The sequence below is a fragment of the Pseudophryne corroboree genome, chromosome 1, assembly GCF_028390025.1.
Source record: "Pseudophryne corroboree isolate aPseCor3 chromosome 1, aPseCor3.hap2, whole genome shotgun sequence".
NCBI classification, from domain to species: domain Eukaryota; kingdom Metazoa; phylum Chordata; class Amphibia; order Anura; family Myobatrachidae; genus Pseudophryne; species Pseudophryne corroboree.
In genome coordinates this window covers 940,337,862-940,357,732 of record NC_086444.1, presented here as the reverse complement: position 1 = coordinate 940,357,732, position 19,871 = coordinate 940,337,862, and the positions used below count along the sequence as shown (strand labels likewise).

At 44.1% G+C, this 19,871-nt stretch overlaps 1 protein-coding gene across 5 annotated transcripts in view; it reads left to right on the top strand.

Annotated features, from left to right (window-relative positions):
* Nucleotides 1–19,871, top strand: part of MGAT4D (MGAT4 family member D) — a 480,101-nt gene that overhangs the window by 169,532 nt on the left and 290,698 nt on the right. For all 5 annotated transcript variants that reach the window (XR_010177447.1, XR_010177448.1, XR_010177446.1 and 2 more), the window contains one exon: nucleotides 4,527–4,688. Coding sequence is in view for 2 of the 5 variants with exons in the window: in XM_063920377.1 (XP_063776447.1) it covers nucleotides 4,527–4,688 (162 nt within the window). In the remaining 3 variants the exon portion in view is untranslated. The remainder of the gene's footprint in view (nucleotides 1–4,526; nucleotides 4,689–19,871) is intronic.

The following is a 19,871-nucleotide window of genomic DNA, read 5'->3' as shown; positions in this document are numbered from 1 at the left end:
GTGGTGGCTGTGATGATATCAGATGAGGACACGCCCACCTTAACAAAGCCACGCCCATTTTAATGAGACTACACCCCCTTGCCGGGAGCGCGCGCGCCAAAGGCGCGCGCATGCTTTTCCTTTTTATATCTATGGGGGGGGGGGGGGGCGCGCATTTTTTTTAATCTGAATGTGGGGGGGCGCATTTTTTAATCTCGCACTGGGAGCCAAAGTGGCTAGAAATGGCCCTGCCCCCACCTTGACATCGGTCTCCGAATCTCTCAGGATCAAGCTCTGCAGATGGTAGGGGATGTTTAGCTCGTCTTGCAGCTTGAGCAGCAGTTCCCTTCCAGGTAGCCTCTAATTGTTTCCTCTGTGCTTAGAAAGTGTTTTAACTGCATATGTTGTAAGAGCTCCACATTGGCCTGGATATATCAATAATGAGTACTCCTGAGGTGTCTACCAGCTGACCATCACACAAGATCTCTGTTCGACATCATGGGCTAGATTTTTCTAATGTAAAATACTAACTAAATCTAGCCCAATAGCTGAAACTTAATATTGGAATTATCTATAAGAAATGTAGAGTTTGCAAACAATATTGACAGGATGGACTTTAATGTTCCTGCTCCCACAACTTATTCCACTGTGTTAAAATAAGACTAATAATTATGTGCTTAAAGTAGGTTTATCCTTAGTCATGGAATCATAGAATTTTGACGGTAGATAAGAACTACTTGGCCCACCTAGTCTGCCCTTAACACATGCACACTAGGTTTAATTTTTGTTGGGAGCCAACTAGACTACCAGTATATTTTTGGGCTGTTATAGCACACTGCTTGTCGTCCCTCATTCACTATAAGTTTCTACCCAGCAAGGCTGTGTAATAAATAGCTAGGAAATTTTTGGGTAGTGAAGACCTCCTAGGTGTTTGCATCTGTAAAAATATGCTTAAAGCATTGTTTCTTCCCAGATCTCAGTCTTTTATGACAGTGTAGCTATATGAATCACTTGCAGAGAATGTATATGGTAAGGGTATGTAGAAGGTACAGGATTCTTAGAAGAATATTCATTTTTGCTATTTCTTCACTGCTCTACTCTTTGCAACTGTTTTTTTGTACAGTGAAACAGAAATGTGTGCTGAAAGTCAGAGTTGCATCTCTGTTAATGGTCACAGGTACCTAATTGGAGTCTGGTGCCAAGTAGTGTTTCAGACTTTCAATGACAGCAAGGGAGGTGTCACGATGAAGAGCAATTGATCTTAAAATAAGAGATTTCCAAAGTTCCCAAACTCTGAAACAAGGTTTGACATTGAAATGACCGAGATGGTAATCATTGCTAACAGCTCATTCGCAAAAAGTAGCAACTTCTATTCTTGATTACCTACTGTAACACTTCTTGCCACGGTCTTCATGCACCGCACAAACATCAGTGGCCAAAGTAGACACTCTGGTTTTGTTATTTTAAATGGATCCAAAGATCCACATTCATTTTAATCCTGGCTGTGGGTTCTTGTAAGGTTCCCCAGTGTGACCTAAACTCAAATGTTACATTTGGCTCTATCCTGTTATATGCCTTTTTTATTTGTCCATGTGTTTTTCATAGAGGCATGTCAGAGATCAGTCAGTTTACATCACACCTCAGCGAGAGGAGTCCTTTCTAAATAATTTGTGTATGTTTTGGAACTTCTATACACAGAACAGAGAAGCCTTAGTGTGTACAATGTCATCTATAATCATAAGTTAAGTGATGTTTGGGTCGGGTACGATATGTCAACAGTCGTAATGTTGACATTCATCATGTAGAGAGTGATATGTCGACATGTTAGAATGTGATTTTTTTCTCTCCCTGTTGGCATAGCAGGGACTTCCCTTCTTGTGGCTTCAGCAGGCTCCACTGTGTCTTCCGGGTCCTGATTGTCATTTCTCTGCTATCCTTAATACCTACCCCTAGCCCTCGCTCTAGTGTTAAACCTAGCCCCTCCCATCCCCCCCCCCCCCCCCACACTTCATTCCCCAGCAGAGTCACGGTCTGCTCTACTATTAGACCACTTTAGGCAGCTGCATGGGTTGCCAGCCACTGGGGAGTCCACACAGAAAAATGACTATCTCTTTCAGTCATACCTCTCAACATGACCTATTCCGGAAGGGACAAAATGCTCTGTTCCTGGACTTCCCTTTTAATTTGTGATTCCCATCATCTGTGCTAAAACACTTTTCTTATCAATTACTTAGTTCAACACAGGTGATTGCAATCATAAATTAAGAGTAAAAGTCCAGGAACAGAGCATTTTGTCCCTCCTGGAATGGGTCATGTTGGGGGGATTTCTTTCAGTCTCAGACCGGGAATGATGGCCGGATGAGTGTGTGTGTGGGGGGAGGGTAGTGGTGGTGGTGTTGGGGGAGGAACGGGGGGGGGGGGGTGTTTGTGGGTTAATAAACGCTGTGTTTGTGTGTATCAATGAGTGATGGCAGGCTGTGTGTGCACTGGCGTATCTATAATGGGTGCAAGTTGTGCGGTGCACACGGGCCCCTGTATCCTTGACCCTCCTGCCAGCAGCCTAACCACGGTGTTTACATTTCATTGGTGGACATTTTTAACAATGTTGACATCATAATTTTCTAAATTGTGGTGTCGACATTATGAATGTCAAAACTGTTATTGTTGACCTTTTGACCAAATCCCTTGATTAATGGTATAAAATGTAATTTTTGGCAGGCTGGTCCTTCTAAGGTGACCAGCACTCTGACATATTGCAGTATTGTAAACCTTTTTTTATTTCCTAGCACTAAAACGGGCACTCAGAGAATGATGTTTGCAGCACTTTTGAATGGATCAAGGTCCCTGGAGTTTTGTGTACATTTATCTGAAAAGCATTAGTTGGTCATTAGTAATCTTCTTTGTCACTGAGGAATACACTGAAACAATCTTGTTTGTGAATTGCGTAATCGGAAGCTTGAAAGCACTTAAAATGTGCATTCCACAGTTTTTATTTCATTTACAATTGTTGGCTCCCTTTATAATCTGTCCAAACAAAATATATTCTAACATGATCACCAATCAGTGAAATGTTTATAAATGTGAGGAAACTGTATAGAGGGCATATAAAGTTATACTACTCAGAAATGCTAGTAGTTTTACTAATAAAAAAATGACAAATCGTGGTTTCAGAAGCCTGCCAGAACCTTGGGATGTTTTGGTCAAAGAGTGTGTGTTTGTTTTTTTCTTTTGTATGTTAGTTTTCAATAATACAACCGGAGCATACTGTAGTTCCAAATGGCTTTTTATTGCAGGGAAACAAAGTACACTGTTTGGTTGCTAAAATTCCCTCTGCTTCACTTTCGCACCCCCCCCCCCCCCCTCCAATTACTTTCCTGCTGTGTTGTCATATTTGTTTGTTATAGCTTTTAGAGCTTGTTTAAAATGCTTGCAGATATGATACTACAGCAAGGTGTTTCTGTTGATTTATACCTTTTTTGTTTTTCACCAAAATCCCAGGTCTGTCCCTGGATTTGGAGCACAGTTCCATTCCGGGTCATACCCAGGACATACCCCTTTATACTGCAGCGCTGACTCAGGTTATTCCAGTGTCAGTACCGTTAACAAGTGCCAGCACATGGGCGCAGTGCTGGCACTTGGAGATGACATCATCACCAAGTGTCAGGAAATCCGTTTCTCCCCATGGTGTAAACCAGACCCTGCTAGCTACCAAGGATTGCCTGGTCATCGAACCTCATTTGGGGGGGGGGGGGGGAAGGAATCTGGTCCCTTTTCTACTGACACAAGTCCCAGGTTAGTGCACGTTCACATTCAAAGACCTGGGATTTCCATGTCAGTGGAAAAGGAGTATAAATATATTTAATACCCCTTTCAGACATAGGACCTGGGAATTTTCCTGCTCAGTCCTGGGTTTTTCATCTCTGAAAAATCCCGTGTTTTTGCTGGAGACCCCCTTTCACACTAAACCTGAGACCTGGGAAATTCTCGGGTCAATACCCTTCAGACATAAGCCTGGTCTGCCCTGGTACCCAGGGCAGACCAGGCTACTATCATGACACACACACACACACACACACGTCTTACACACACACGCACGTCTTACACACACACACACACGCACGTCTTACACAAACATCTAACACATACACATGTCACTCAAACACATGCATACATGTAATATACACACACACCAAACTCTCACACACACACACCAGCGAAGACCTCACCACAACATACCACCTCTGTTAAGCTGCGCTGGCTGCTTTTACTACTCACTGCAGCACGGACTGCAGCAGCCGGCGCACTCCCCATCCAGGCAGCCCTGTCTCTTCCAGCAGACCAAACACCAATCAGAGACGTCTAGGTGCGACCTGGGAGTAAAAAAATTTGGGGGAACATGTTCCAGGGTTGGTGCCTTTCAGACATACCAAAATCCCAGGTTGATGCGTGTTCATTTGCAAAATCCCAGGATTTTGGAGGATGTCTGAAAGGGGGTATAACTTAACAAGTACGAATGTTTATTGCAGTTTACACCTCTCTCTTTTCAGACTATGGGATGGACACATATGAAAAGCAGTTTTTAGAACTACAACAAAGGCTGTTCCATGCAGAGAAAGAGAATCAGAAGAGGTCCCGAGATCTCAGCACTGTTCTAGATGAGATTAAACGGGCAGTTGCAGAGAAGAGAAACGCATTTGAGAATCACACAGGTATACTCATTTCTTGTATTACTTTACACCAGGCATGTCAAACTCATGGTCATCCAGTTGTGGTGAAACTACAAGTCCCATCATGCTTTACCAGCTGATCAGTGGAAGGTACTGTATGTAGGCTTAGCATGCTGATACTTGTAGTTTCACAACAGCTGGAGGGCCACAAGTTTGACATGCCTGCTTTACACAAATGAAAAAATGTTTTTTTTTCTATTGGTACTCAGCGGTATGTAATACTGTCACTTTTTTTGTTTTGTGTAAATTTTAATTCTTATAACTAGTACCAGAAACAGGGAGAAATTAGAGAAATATTTTAAGAAATTAACAAAATAAGCATCTGTAGACTTGTCGGGAGTATAGGAGCTACTGTAAATCGGTTCCGGTATGAATGGTCGACCATGTTATGGTTGACAGTCATTAGGTCGACCACTATTGGTCGACATGGACACATGGTCGACACATGAAAAGGTCGACATGAGTTTTTTAACTTTTTTTTGTGTCGTTTTTTGCGTAAAGTGACTGGGAACCCCAATTAGTGCACCGCGTCCCCTCGCATGGCTCGCTTCACTCGCCTTGCTTCGGGCATGGTGCCTTCGCTTCGCTCGGCACAGATTACCGTTCCATCGTAGTCCACTTGAATCGTAAAGTATGGAAAAGTTCCCCAAAAGAAAAAAAAGTTAAAAAATCTCATGTCGACTTTTTCATCTGTTGACCTTTCATGTGTCGATCATTTTCATGTGTCGACCATGTCAATGTCGACCAATAGTGGTCGACCTAATGACTGTCGACCATAACATGGTCGACCATGTGAACGGATACCCTGTAAATCTTATATCTGCTTCTAGTGAAAGGTGAGTACAGCCAACTTTTGGTAATTTTTCTCACAAAATAAAAGCACACTAAAACTATACACATGAAAGTAAAACTTAAACCAGCTATGCACCAAAATAAATATTATTAGTCAATATTTTTTTTTTAATTATTTGTAGGTAATCAATAATACTTTGTTTCATACTTTGCATTTCACAATAACAAAAATAACTAGCAGGATATTTTCATATTATGTATATACATAGTGTATTTGTTGTTGTTGTTATGGGGGCTATTCAACCTTTGGGTCTCTGAACAGCGGGCCTGATTCAGAGTTGTACACAAATGCAATTGCAAATTTCTAGGCTACGGAGCTGCTAATCTTAGCAAGTGAAGCTGCCACCCAGAAATGAAGACATCCACCTAAGCTATCACAAATTATTTGCAATTGTATACGCATTTTGCAGCCTAAATGTGAAAATGTGGGACATCGGCTGTTCAAGTAGGTTTATGACTTGATGCGGCAGTAGCGACGCAGGCGCCATGTTCCTCTGCGTACATGATTGCAGCTGACAGCATATAGATGCCTCCAAAACTGCCATGACATGCCTGCGTTATTGCTGTCGCTCCCCGTTAATGTCCCCAAGCGATCAATTCCAGTCAATCACCTTGCAAGAAATCCTCACCGTGCGCGGACTTGCAAAGGCGCCTTTACTGACGTGCATTGCGATTGCGGCACATGTGCGGTTGCCGATAATCGCTCAACTGTGAAAACATCGGCATGGTATACAACTCTGAATCAGACACACTGACTACTGTATGAATTGAAATGGCTAGATGGTGCAGCTTCTGACAGTAGGGTGAGTACTTTGGGAAATAATTATCCTAGGTGGTAATGCAGCTTTAGTTTGAGAAATACAGCAACTATTTATTTCTGTCCCCGATTTAATATATGTTCTATGATTTCATAGAGTTTGATTTGTTTAATAGTCTGTGAGTAGTTAGCTGAAGAATCCTCCTTGCAGAACAGACACTGCATGTGAAGACATATGGGTGTTTGGGTTAATTGTAGCTCCACGATTAATTATAACTTTATGAAATCCGGTATGATAACACATTTTCATATAAAATATAATTTTTATTTAGGACAAGTTTTATATTTTATGCATTTTATACGAATAACATCAACAATAAAGAACAAGAACATTTGCTGACACTGCACATGTGTGGAACTATATTTTATTAGACACACAGTATACACTTGGACAAGATACAAGTGTATATATCATCAAACTGGTAAAGTAAAACCATTTTTTGTAATAATACATAATAGAGCAAATGTCCATAAAACTTCATATTTTCAAGAAAGAAGAAGGATACAGAAAGGGAAATGGGAATGAGGTATACAAATCAAGGAGGGGAAGGTGTCATTGGGGGTCATCCTGACCCGATCGCACGCTGCAGTCTTTTGCAGCGTAGCGATCTGGTCAGAACTGCGCATGCGCCGGCGCCGCCCGTCGCTGTGCTACGTTCGCCTCTGCCTGATTGACAGGCGGAGGCGGTCGATGGGCGGGAGGGGGCGCAGTCCGGCCAACGCAGGCGTGGCCGGTCTGTGCGGGGAGTGGCCCTCAGCGGCTGCGTGACGTCACACGCAGCCGATGCGGTCCGGGGAGCGAAGAGTAGCTCCCGGCCAGAACGCTAAAGCTGCGCTGGCCGGGGGCTACTCTTGAAGTGCAAAGGCATCGCCGCTGTGCGATGTCTTTACACTTCTGTGGGGGGGGGGGCACTGACAAGCGGGGCGGATCTGAGTTCATGATCGTAGCTGTGCTAAATTTAGCACGGCTACGATCAACTCGGAAGGACCCCCATTGGGCGATAGATAGGCCATGTGTTCTAGAATACAACACAATTTCAGCAAAGTAGTAATCAGCTGACTTAGGGTTCAGCCAGGAAAACTCTGGTTTCAAACCATATACCATATCATTTTAATATTTAGAGATTCCTAAATCAGCAGATCATCTTACAAACATCTACTAAAAAAAAAAAATATTCCCAAAAGATATGTACCTTCAGACAACACCAGAGAACACCCAGTAGCTGGCTACAGTTCCTTTATCTCAGTGGTTGGGCTGAATAGACCATAAGCATTCTTGTACCCACAGCATGTTGACCATGTGGTTTTCTTTTGATAAGGAGAGCAGCCTGACCTTAACCATAGAGGGGCAGATGTACAAAGACTTTGAGAGTGATAGTTTATAGAGAGAAACTACTAGCCAATCAGCACCTGCCTTTTTTCAAACACAGCCAGTAACATGGCAGGAGCTGATTGATTGTTACTTTCTCTCTCCGCTTTATCATTCTCTAAGGCTTAGTACATCTCCGCCAAAATCTGAAAAAAAATCGGCTGATGACATTCACAATGTTTACATTCAGAACATACACTGCAAGCCTTACTATATAAAGATAAACCATCCAAAATGTCTTTGCTTAGTGAATACTTTAGCAAGTGCAGAAATAAAAAAATAATAAGGTCATAGGAGTATATGCAATTGTTTTTAAATTCGCCACAATTCGACAGTCACATTCCCTCCCGCCGGGACCCGAATTCGACATATTCAATAAACAATACTCTTTATTTTGTCACTTGGCTATCAGCCTCCCATCCGCAGCCCTTGGATGGGGGGGGGGGGGACAGCCTCGGGCTTCACCCCTGGCCCTTGGGTGGCTGGAGGGGGGGACCCTTTGATTTAAGGGGTCCCCACTCCTCCAGGGTACCCCGGCCAGGGGTGACTAGTTGGGGATTTAATGCCACGGCCGCAGGGACCGGTATAAAAGTGTCCCCCGGCTGTGGCATTATCTCTCCAGCTAGTGGAGCCCGGTGCTGGTGTGAAAAATACGGGGGACCCCTACGTCTTTTGTACCCCGTATTTTTTGCACCAGGACCGGACGCAGAGCCCGGTGCTGGTTGTGAAAATACGGGGGATCCCCTGTCCTTTCCCCCCCCCCCCCCGTATTTTTACAACCAGGACCGGCTCAAAGAGCCCGAGGCTGGTTATGCTTAGGAGGGGGGACCTCACGCATTTTTTTAACGCTTTTTAACCCATTCCCACCCCTTCCCACTGAAAAACATGCACTGATTATTTTAGTCAGTAAAAAAATAATATTCTTTAAAAAAAGTATATAAATAATACTTGTGGCTCCTAATAGACAAACCAAGTACATAATCCCTTCTAATATAAATAGATATGCTATTAGCAATAAAAAAAAAACACAAAAAAAAACATGTTTTAAAAAAAATTTAGATCCCGCCAGCAAAATGAGGCGGACTGAAATTGACGAAATGACTGTCAAAAAGCACGGTTATCGAATCGACATTCTTCAATAGAATATACTTTTTGTCGAAAAGCCGCATTTTGACCATTGCAGACATGTCGAATTTTGAAAATGTCGATTTGCAAAAAGTCGAATCTGAAACGGCAGGTATTTCGACGAAAAGTACTGTATTGCATTGTCGAATCCAATTCGACAGGTTTTTTTTGTAGAAAATGCCCCGTTTTTTGACATTTTCATGAATTCGACCGCAATTGCATATACCCCATAGCCTCTATATTGGTCTGGTGTGAGGAAAGCAGGTAGTGTGCTCAAAGTGTAAGGTAATGGGAGACACAATACATTGTAAAAATAAACCGTTCCTTCACTGATGGGGTTTATGGTAGTGGTAGGCCCAACTAATTGTGTACTAGAATTAGTTGAGTATGGAGTAAGCTCTGGAAGCTTTAGGATTCTAAATACAAATTAAAGTCTTGGGAAAACCCACCAATGATTTCTAAAGTCTTGTTACGGACCTATATTTAAGGAAGGACTCCTCTAACCATATGGCAACATATTAGGTAAGTTCTCTTTTTCCTCTATGGGATTGGCATGGAATGTAGTCAGAATGTGACATTCAGTCTACATGGACCGATACTGGAGGGTTAGGGCAAGGCTACGGGAGGAACTTTATAGGGGAAAGGTAAGGCTACAGGAGGGGATATTAGGGTTAGGCACTAAGGGGAGGGTTAGGGGTTAGGATTATTAATACATAACACCAGAATTGACTGAAGACACACCAGAAGTCATCTTCACATCGCCACCAGACCGGGAAGACACTGCTGGAGCTGCTGCACCATGTAAATAATCATTAGACGACCAGGGATGTTTTATCAACATTCTAATCATGTCAAGATATCATCAGTGTCGCGATGATGAATGTTTACTTTCAATTTCGATAAAATATACCACACACAATTGGCACACTCTAGATTTGCAGTTAGGTCTACATGGGTATTAAATTCTCTGTGATGAGCGGCTGCACACATCATGCTAGAATATGGTACCCCACCATCTCCAAGTTTAGGGTGTACATCTTTGGAGCGTGAGGTAAAATTTGAGATGTTGGTTTGTGTGAGGTGCCAGCATTTTGACCATCCCTATGCCATTCCAATGGGGCTATATGGACATCACCAAGAATTGAATACTCCTGTCTGAGTGCCTTTTACACTGGTCTTGTAAACTTGCCTGTTTATGTGGATGCTCTTTCTATTGCTATGACAGCTTGCTCAGTGAGGCTGGAGACTGGTGTAGTTGTATGAAGCAATGAAAAGAGTGCAGGAGTGCGCCAATGGAGAAGTTGCCAATGGCAACCAGTCTGCTTTGAAGTAACTTTTATCAAGTGTATTCTACTGTATAAAGGTGGTCATTCCAAGTTGTTCGCTCACTAGCAGTTTTTAGCAGCCGTGCAAACGCTATGCCGCCTCCAACTGGGAGTGTATTTTAGCATAGCAGAAGTGGGAACGAAAGGATCGCAGAGTGGCTACAAAATAATTTTGTGCAGTTTCAGAGTAGCTTCAGACCTACTCAGCGCTTGCGATCACTTCAGACTGTTCAGTTCCTGTTTTGACGTCACGAACACGCCCTGCGTTCACCCAGCCACGCCTGTGTTTTTTCCTGGCACGCCTGCGTTTTTCCGAACACTCCCTGAAAACGGTCAGTTGACACCCAGAAACGCCCACTTCCTGTCAATAACTCTGCGGCCAGCAGTGCGACTGAAAAGCTTCGCTAGACCTTGCGTGAAACTACATAATTCGTTGTAAAAGTACGATGCGCGTGCACATTGCGCCGCATACAAAGAAGTGCCGATTTTTTTGCCTGAACGCTGCGCAGCGAACGAAAGCAGCTAGCGATCAACTCGGAATGACCCCCCCCAAAATTCTAAGTAATAGTTGATTGGTTTCCATGGACAAGTTCTCCACTAGCCCAGTTCTTCACTCTTTTAACTGTCTCATACATCTCCCCCTCTATCTGTAGTATGTGATGTCCCTCTTGTCTCTCGCTGTATGCGAGGGGGAAATGTATCAACCTTTCTGAAGAGTGGTGACTTGCCCATTGCAACTAATCAGCTTTGAGGTAACATTTATGCAGTACATGCTATAAAATGATGGATAAAAGCAGATTGGTTGCTTTTGGCAATTTCTCCACTGGTCCATCCCAAGTGCTGTGCAGTCTCTGTGTTGCAGGATTTGTAAACGAGTAGGAGGTTCTCTTGCTGTGTGTTTTCTTCCCTTTGCTGGCTCAGATGGCTTGCAGATAGTTGTTTCTGGCTGCAGCTGACTTCTCTGAAGATGGCTGCTGGCCATACTCTGGTCGTGCCTCACCACTCCTCTGTCACTCTCTTCTCCTGACTACACCTTTTCCTGTGATTTTGGTTAGAAAGTGCAGCTTTTTGGCATGCTCTGATATAATTTCCTGTATCCTCACAGCTCAAGGTTGTTATGAATTGTAATCATACATGCTTATTGTCAGCAGCATTTATTGTATGGATATATTCTAATGAACAGCCGAGTGCTTTTCCTTGTATGGGCCCCTGATGTTGGTCACTTTTTTTCCCCCTTATTCTTTTAAATTAGATTATATTTTTGTGTAATTATGATCAAATACATGAATCCTAACGAACTGTCCTGAGTTGATTCTTTCTTTGAGAAAAGTTAATATGTTCTTATATTTAAGTAATTCTGAGATTCTAGAATGATCTGCTGATAGTTGCTAAAATCGTACTCATTGAATACTGTTATTTGGTTGATGAAATTTCCCAACACCCTCTCTCTTCCCCTCCCTCTCTCTCTCTCTTCCTCTCATCCCTTCTAACTCACTTTCTCTCCCCTCTTTTATCTCCCCCACACTCTCTCTGTATCTCGTTCTTAATGTCGTTATAGTTTCATTGGGTACTTCAGATATAATTGCTGATACTAAAGATGGAAAGTGATCAGTCCAAAAAGTGGGAAAGTAGGATACGGTTAAATGATATCCATTTTCAGCAACCTAGGACTCGAAAATAGGAATTTAATACATACCGGTAATTCCTTTTCTCGTAGTCTGTAGTGGATACTGGGGAATAGTATATTAACATGGGGTATAGATCGGGTCCACTGGAGCATGGTACTTTAAGGAATCAATCAATAGTGTGTCTGGCTCCTCCCCTCTATTTCCCTCCTAGCAGACTCAGTCTAGGATACTGTGCCTGAGGAGACGGACATACTTTGAGAGGAGGATCTAAATATAAAGCGGTGAGGTAACGAACCAACACACAAACAATAAGATAGCATAGCTAACCAGAACGAAGGAAAGCAACGCTTACTATAGAAGAATAGCAGCGCTAACCAAACATGGAACAGGGAAGCAACAGCAAACCCATCCAATAACACTTACAACCAGGTAAGCAGGAAAATGAAGCACAGAGGCGGGCGCCCAGTATCAACTACGGACTACGAGAAAAGGAATTACTGGTAGGTATTACATTTCTATTTTCTCTAACGTCCTAGTGGATACTGGGGAATAGTATATTACCATGGGGACATCCCAAAGCTCCCAGAACAGGTGGAAGAGTGCGGAGACCCCTTCAAAACCGCCTGACCAAACTGAAGGTCATCCTTGGCCAAGGTGTCGAACCTGTAGAACTTAACGATTGTGTTCACACCAGACCAAATAGCTGCATGGCACAACTGTAAGGCTGAGACGCCCCGGGCAGCCGTCCAGGAAGAACCCACTGACCTTGTGAAGTGGGCCTGAACAGAACTTGGCAGCAGCAAAGCCGCTGAAGTATAGGCTTGTTGTTTAGTCAATCTGAGCCAATGAGCAATGGACTGCTTGGAGGTAGGAGAACCAATTTTTGTAGCATCATAAAGGACTTCCTGTGTTGAGCAGTCCTTCTGACATAAATCCTCAAAGCCCTTACAACGTCCAGGGACTTTTGGAGCAACAGAAGTGTTTGATAACATAGGAACCAGAATAGGTTGATTCACATGAAAAACCGGCACCACTTTCGGCAAAAACTGTGGGCGATTTCTGAGCTCCACTCTGACACTCGTCGAGCCGAAGCCAAGGCCAGTAACATAACAGTCTTCCACGTTAGGTATTTTAAGTCAACCCTATGTAAGGGATCAAACCAACCTGATTGGAGAAAGGTCAATACCACATTGAGGTCCCACGAAGCAGTGGGAGGAACAAAGGGTGGTTTGGTTGAATGTGCAACACCCCCTTTAGAAAGGTCTGTATTTCAGAAAGTACTGTCAGTTGAAAGTACGAAAGCTGAACCTTGCTGAAGCCTAACCATGGGCCATTATCCACTCCTGCTTGCAGGAACAAAAGAAAACAGCCTAGACGAAACTCCACAGGAGAACATTTTGACCCTCTCACATAAAGAAACATACTTCTTCCAAATACGGTGGAAATGTTTGGAGGTAACCACCTTACGGACCTGAACCATAGTGGAAACTACCTTGGATGGAAGACCCTTCCTGGTCAAGATCTCCCTCTCAACTTCCAGGCCGTCAAACGTAGCTGCTGTAAGTCTGGATAGACTAATGGTCCTTGTTGAAGAAGGTCCTTGAAAAGCGGCAGAGACCAGGCATCCTCCAACGATAGGGTCAGGAGGTCCGCATACCAGGTCCGTCATGGCCAATCCGGAGCAATGACAATTGCCTGAACTCTTTCTTTTTTTTCAGTTTTTTTGAGAACTCTTGGGATTAGAGGAATGTAGGAAACGAGTAAACGATCTGGTAAGTCTATGGCGTCGTCAGAGCTTCTACCGCCATCGCCTGCGGGTCCATCATTCTGGAGCAGTAACAACGGAGCTTCTTGTTGAGACGAGAAACCATCAGGTCTATCTGTGGACAATTTCACCAATGAACAAGTTGTTGAAACACCTGAGGGTGGAGGCCTCATTCTCCCGGATGGAGGTCGTGCCAGCTGAGGAAGTCTACTTCCCAGTTGTCCACCCCTGGAATGTAAATGGCTGAGATGGCCCTTGCGTTGGCTTCCGCCCAGAGGAGTATTCTTGACACCTCTCGCATTGCGGGCCTGTTTCTTTTTCCTCCCTGTCGGTTGAGGTACGCTACTGCCGTGGCGTTGTCAGACTGCACCTAATTCCGAAGGAAGGATGAGGCCTGTATTAGAGCGTTGTAAATTGCCCTGAATTCCAGAATGTTGACTGGAAGAGCAGATTCCTGAATTGACCATGTCCCCTGGAACTGCGCTCCTTGAGTCACAGCCCCCCAACCCAGGAGGCTAGCATCTGTTGTCAGCAACGTCCATGACTGTGTTGAAACTCCAACCCTCCACCAGATGGGGGACTTGTAGCCACCATAGCTGGGATATACGTGCTTTCCGTGACACGGTTATATGCTGATGCATGTGCAGGTGAGATCCCGACCATTTGTCCTACAAATCCAGTTGAAACGGTCGTGCATGGAACCTGCCGTACTGTATCGCCTCGTAGGAGGCTACCATCTTGCCCAGCAAGCGAAAGCACCGACCGGACCATAGTCTGAATAGTTAAGGCCTTGTCCATAGGAAGGTAGACCTTCTGAGGCACCGTATTCGGGATCATCCCCAGGAACTGAATTTTCTAAGATGGTTCCAAGTGAGATTTCTGGAAATTGAGTATCCAACCGTGATCCGTAAGCAAACGAGTAGTCAAGTTGATACTGTGCAGCAGCTGTTCCCTGGACACCGCTTTTATCAGGAGATCGTCCAGGTATGAAATTATTTGGACACCCCTCATACGCAGTTGTAGCATCATTTCCGCCATGAGCTTTATTTATTTTTATTTATTAACAGTTTCTTATATAGCGCAGCAAATTCCATTGCGCTTTACAATTTGAAATAACAATAACAAAGTCTTATTGTGCGTGGTAGGGCATTCCACAGGGTGTGGGGACCGCCCGATGAAAGTCCTGCAGTCGTGAGTGGGAGCGAGTAATGAGTGTGGATGAGAGACGCAGGTCTTTTGAAGAGCGTAGAGGTCGGGTTGGGAGATATTTTGTGATAAGCGAAGTGATGTACGTTGGTGTAGTTTGGTTAATGGCCTTGTGTGTGAGTACCCTTGGAGCTGTGGAGAGACCAAAGGGTAAGGCCTGAAACTGGAAATGCTGGTCCAGAATCGCGAACCTGAGGAATTCTTGGTGAAGGAGGCCAAATTGGGATATGTAGGTATGCGTCCTTTATATCCAGGGACACCAGAAACTCCCCCTCCTCTAGATTCGTTATCACTGCTCTTAGAGATTCCATCTTGAATTTGAACACCCGAAGATACGGGTTTAGGGATTCGAGGTTCAAGATCGGTCGTACAGAGCCGTCCGGCATCGGAACCACAAAGAGACTTGATTAAAACCCCTTTGTGTGCAGCTGAGGAGGCACTGGTACTCTAACTCCTGTAGAAAGCAGCTTTTGTGCTCTCCGGCGCATGCGCTGTGGATCCGGGACGTCGATCAGGTAAAACGGCGCATCAGGTTTGCTGCATTTGTGGGTATTTAAGGACTAATTGGGCAAGGTTGGTTACGCTTCTGATGAAGAACAAATATGTCTGAAATGCGTTAAGTGTTCCCCATTAGGCTTGAACTCCTGAGTGACTGGCAACGCTGAGGTCGTACCTGGAGGGACCCTTTTATCCGGAACTGGGGTCCCACTCTTGTCCTTTTGAATCTTGAGCTACCAAGGAGGATCGTAAGCATGTAAACAGATAAATATATTGTGAATAGCACTCTCAAGATAGAGCATATATCACCAAGGGGGTAATTCAGAGTTGATCGCAGAAGCAAATTTGTTAGCAGTTGGGCAAAACCATGTGCACTGCAGGTGTGGCAGATATAACATGTGCAGTGAGAGTTGTATTTGGGTGGATTATTTTGTTTCTGTGCAGGGTAAATATTGGCTGCTTTATTTTTACACTGCAATTTAGATTTCCGTTTAAACACACCCCACCCAAATATAACTCTCTCTGCACATGTTATATCTCCCCCCCCCCCCCCGCAGTGCACATGGTTTTGCCCAACTGCTAACAAATTTGCTGTAGCAATCAACTCTGAATTAGGCCCAATGTCTGTCCAATCGGTGTGAGATGATTTCACACTGTATTCCAATGGAACGTCCTTTTTCGTATCCTTTTCCTCAAGATACCTCAAAGGAAATTAGAAAGATGTGCCTCTCACTGCGTAAAACAGTTTTTATATTTAATTTACACTTCAAAAACAAATTTAAAATGCATAAAATTTCATAAAAGATTTTCACCACCATATGGAGTGGCTGCATATCGGAGTGGGCCTATACAAGGCATTTATATCGCAAGAAAGGGTTACTCCCGGGTATAACTCCTCCACGATCCAGTTGTTAAGCCCCTCAGGATTCCACACGGTGTCGGTCACTGCTTATCTCCACCTCTCACTATCGTAAGCATAGCAGTGTGCCACTGGGGATTGATATCATGCTTGCTTTCTTTTTTATGTTGTAAGTGCAATATGTAAATTAAATTGTGTCTTTTTAAAGAACTACTGCAAAGGATACTGTGGAAAGTGCGGCCATCTTGTTATATATTGCATGCAGGATACCAAGGACGTTAAGAGGAAACTTTGTGCAAAATATCTAAAATCTTTTTGGAATTTATATGGTGATTTTTCATGTTTATGTCTTCTAAAAGTGCATGTTGTATCTTATGAGCGCTTTTGTGCATGATCAACCACTTCTAAATTTTACAGCAAGAGACCAGCATCCGCAGCCCTCCTAAGCTGCGGAAATACATCCACGTTGCTACTACGGACACCAAGTGTACAGCAAAGATCGTAGCATGTAATTTTCTCATCAGCAGGGGTAATCAATTAACACCGCAACTGTGAAGGGCAAAGGTGTACTCAGCCCACTATATGGGAGGCACTCTATTTATTTATTTATTTATTTATTTATTTATTTATTTATTTATTTATGATCATACAGCCTTGAAATAGGGACTTTGATGTCCCGAAACGCGTCGGCACCTGCTTTCCAGTACTTTCCTGTGCTTCTGGACATCCTTGACTGTGAAAGTGACCACTGGGGAACACGCCTGACGGAGCCACATGCAGGGTATTGTTCCCGGGAAATACCTTGCATTCATAACACCTGCGGCTCCGATTATCATCTTGGTAGGACTCTGTTTCCCATGTTGGGTTCTGTTTTTGTCTCACTTTTAATCATTGTGTAGTATTAAATTTATATTTTATTCACATCAAGCCGGTACATTTACATTTTATTGAGAAAATAGAAGTTCCTGCAAAAAGTGTAGCATTGGATTAGCGCCAAAGTGGGAGGAGTCACTTTACCATTTTCAGTGCATTTTTACCGTTTGGAGTTTGTAGGGAACTCCCAGACTACCCCCAGGCCTGCACAAATCCTTACAGCGCAACCATCCACCTCTATTATTCCTTTTTTGATCTGTTCATCGGTGCATTTGCCTTCTGGGGAAGATGGTTGCCTCTTACGAGGCTCTACAGTACGGAAAGTTTAATACTCGGCCCTTCCAGCTGGATCTCCTGGACAAGTGGTCGGGATCTCATCTACACATGCACCAGAGGATACGTCTGTACCCGAAAGCAAGGATTTCACTCCTCTGGTGGCTGCAATTACCTCACCTTCTGGAGGGCCGCAGGTTCAGGATTCAGGACTGGATCCTCTTAACCACGGATGCAAGTCTCCAGGGCTGGGGCCTACACCGGTCTTCTCCAAGCGGCTCATCTTCTGCGAGATCGAGCCATTCAAGTGCAGTCGGACAATGTAACGACTGGCCTACATAAACCGACAAGGCGGAACGAAGAGCAGAGCTGCTATGTCATAGGTAACAAGAATCCTCCTCTGGGCAGAAAAGCACGCGTTGGCGCTGTCAGCAATCTTCATTCCGGGAGTAGGCAACTGGGAAGCGGACTTCCTCAGCAGACACGATCTCCATCTAGGGGAGTGGGGCCTCCATCCGGAGGTATTCACGAAGGTGACTGATCTGTGGGGTGTACCTCAAATAGACATGATGGCCTCCCGTCTCAACAAGAAGCTTTTGAGGTATTGTTACAGGTCAAGAGACCCACAAGCCGTGGCAGTGGACGCCCTGGTGTCTTCATGGGTGTTCCAGTTGGTGTGCGTGTTTCCTCCACTTCCACTCATTCCAAGAGTTCTAAAACTCATAAGGAGAACAAGAGATCAGGCAATCCTCATTGCTCCGGAATGGCCAAGAATGGCTTGGTACGCGGGTCTTCTGCAGAAAGATCTGAGGCCTCTTCGGGAGGATCTACTGCAACAGGGGCCGTTCGCTTATCAAGACTTACCGTGGCTACGTTTGACGGCATGGAAGTTGAAAGAGATATTAGCTCGGAAAGGCATTCCGAATAAGGTTATTCCTACCCTGATACAGAGTAACGCCTAAACATTACCATCGCATTTGGAAAAAGTACGTATCTTGGTGTGAATCCAAGAAGTTTCTTAAGGTGGAATTTCAACTGGGATGGTTTCTCCTCTTCCCGCAAGCAGGTGTGGATATGGACCTGAGGTTGGGATCCGTAAAGGTCCAGATTTTGGCCCTATCCATTTTCTTCCAGAAACAACTGGCTTCCCTCCCTGAGGTTCAGACTTTCTTGAAAGGGATTCTGCAATCCTGAGATCTTAACATGGTGTTACAGTTCCTCCAATCAGATTGGTTCGAGCCTCTACCGGAGGTTGAGCTCAAGTTTCTCACGTGGAAGGCTGTCACTTTGTTGGCCTTAGCTTCTGCTAGACGTGTGTCGTAGTTGGGGGCTTTGTCTTGTAAAAGCCCCTACTTGACCTTCCATGAAGATAGAGCTGAGCTCCGGAGCTCCTTTTCATATCAACCAACCTATTGTGGTGCCAGTTGCTACTGACTCCTCAATTCCATCAAAGTCCTTGGATGTTGTGAGGGCTTTGAAGATCTATGTGAAGATGACTTCTCGTCACACAAAATCGGACCCTCTGTTTGTCCTGTATGATCCCAAGAAAATTGGGTGTCCTACTTCTAAGCAGACGATCTCTCGCTGGATCAGGTTCACTATCCAGCATGCATATTCTTTGGCAGGATTGCCGTGTCCAAAATCTGTTAAGGCTCACTCTACACGTAAAGTGGGTTCTTCCTGTGCGGCTATCCGAGGTGTCTCGGCTTTACAGCTTTCCCGAGGGGCTACTTGGTCAGGGTCTAACACGTTTGCTAAGTTCTACAAGTACGATACTTTGGCCTCTGAGGACCTAAAGTTTGGTCAATCAGTTCTGCAGGAGCCTCTGCGCTCTCCCTCCCGTTCTGGGAGCTTTGGTACATCCCCATGGTACTAATGTGGACCCCAGCATCCTCTAGGACGTAAGAGAAAATAAGATTTTGGTTACCTACCGGTAAATCCTTTTCTCGTAGTCCGTAGAGGATGCCGGGCGCCCACCCAGCTCTTTGTTATCCTGCCGTGGTCACTTGAGTCAGTACGACTTTGTTCTTGGTTATGTACTGTGTTGTTACTTGGTTAAGTATTATTTTCAGCTGTTGCTGTGTTTCAAGCTAATTAGCTTGGTTTACCTTGTTGTGTGAGCTGGTGTGAATCTCGCCACTATCTATGTAATCCTTCTCTCAAAGATGTCCGTCTCCTCGGGCACAGTTTCTAGACTGAGTCTGGAAGGAGGGGCATAGAGGGAGGAGCCAGCCCACACTCTCAAACTCTGAAAGTGCCAATGGTTCCTGGTGGACCCGTCTATACCCCATGGTACTAATGTGGACCCCAGCATCCTCTACGGACTGCGAGAAAAGGATTTATCGGTAGGTAATTAAAATCCTACATTTCATGGTGATTGCAAATTTTTAAATGTATGCACTATTGCAAAAATGGTATATTTTTATATATGTGTTTTTTAAGTGCATGTATATTTTATTATTTATGTTGATAATTTTATGTGCCACTTATTTATAATTTATATTTTTTGCAATTAAATCTTGCAGCTACTACTACTGTTTTTTTTTTTTTTTCTATTTGCAACTAATGTGCCAAA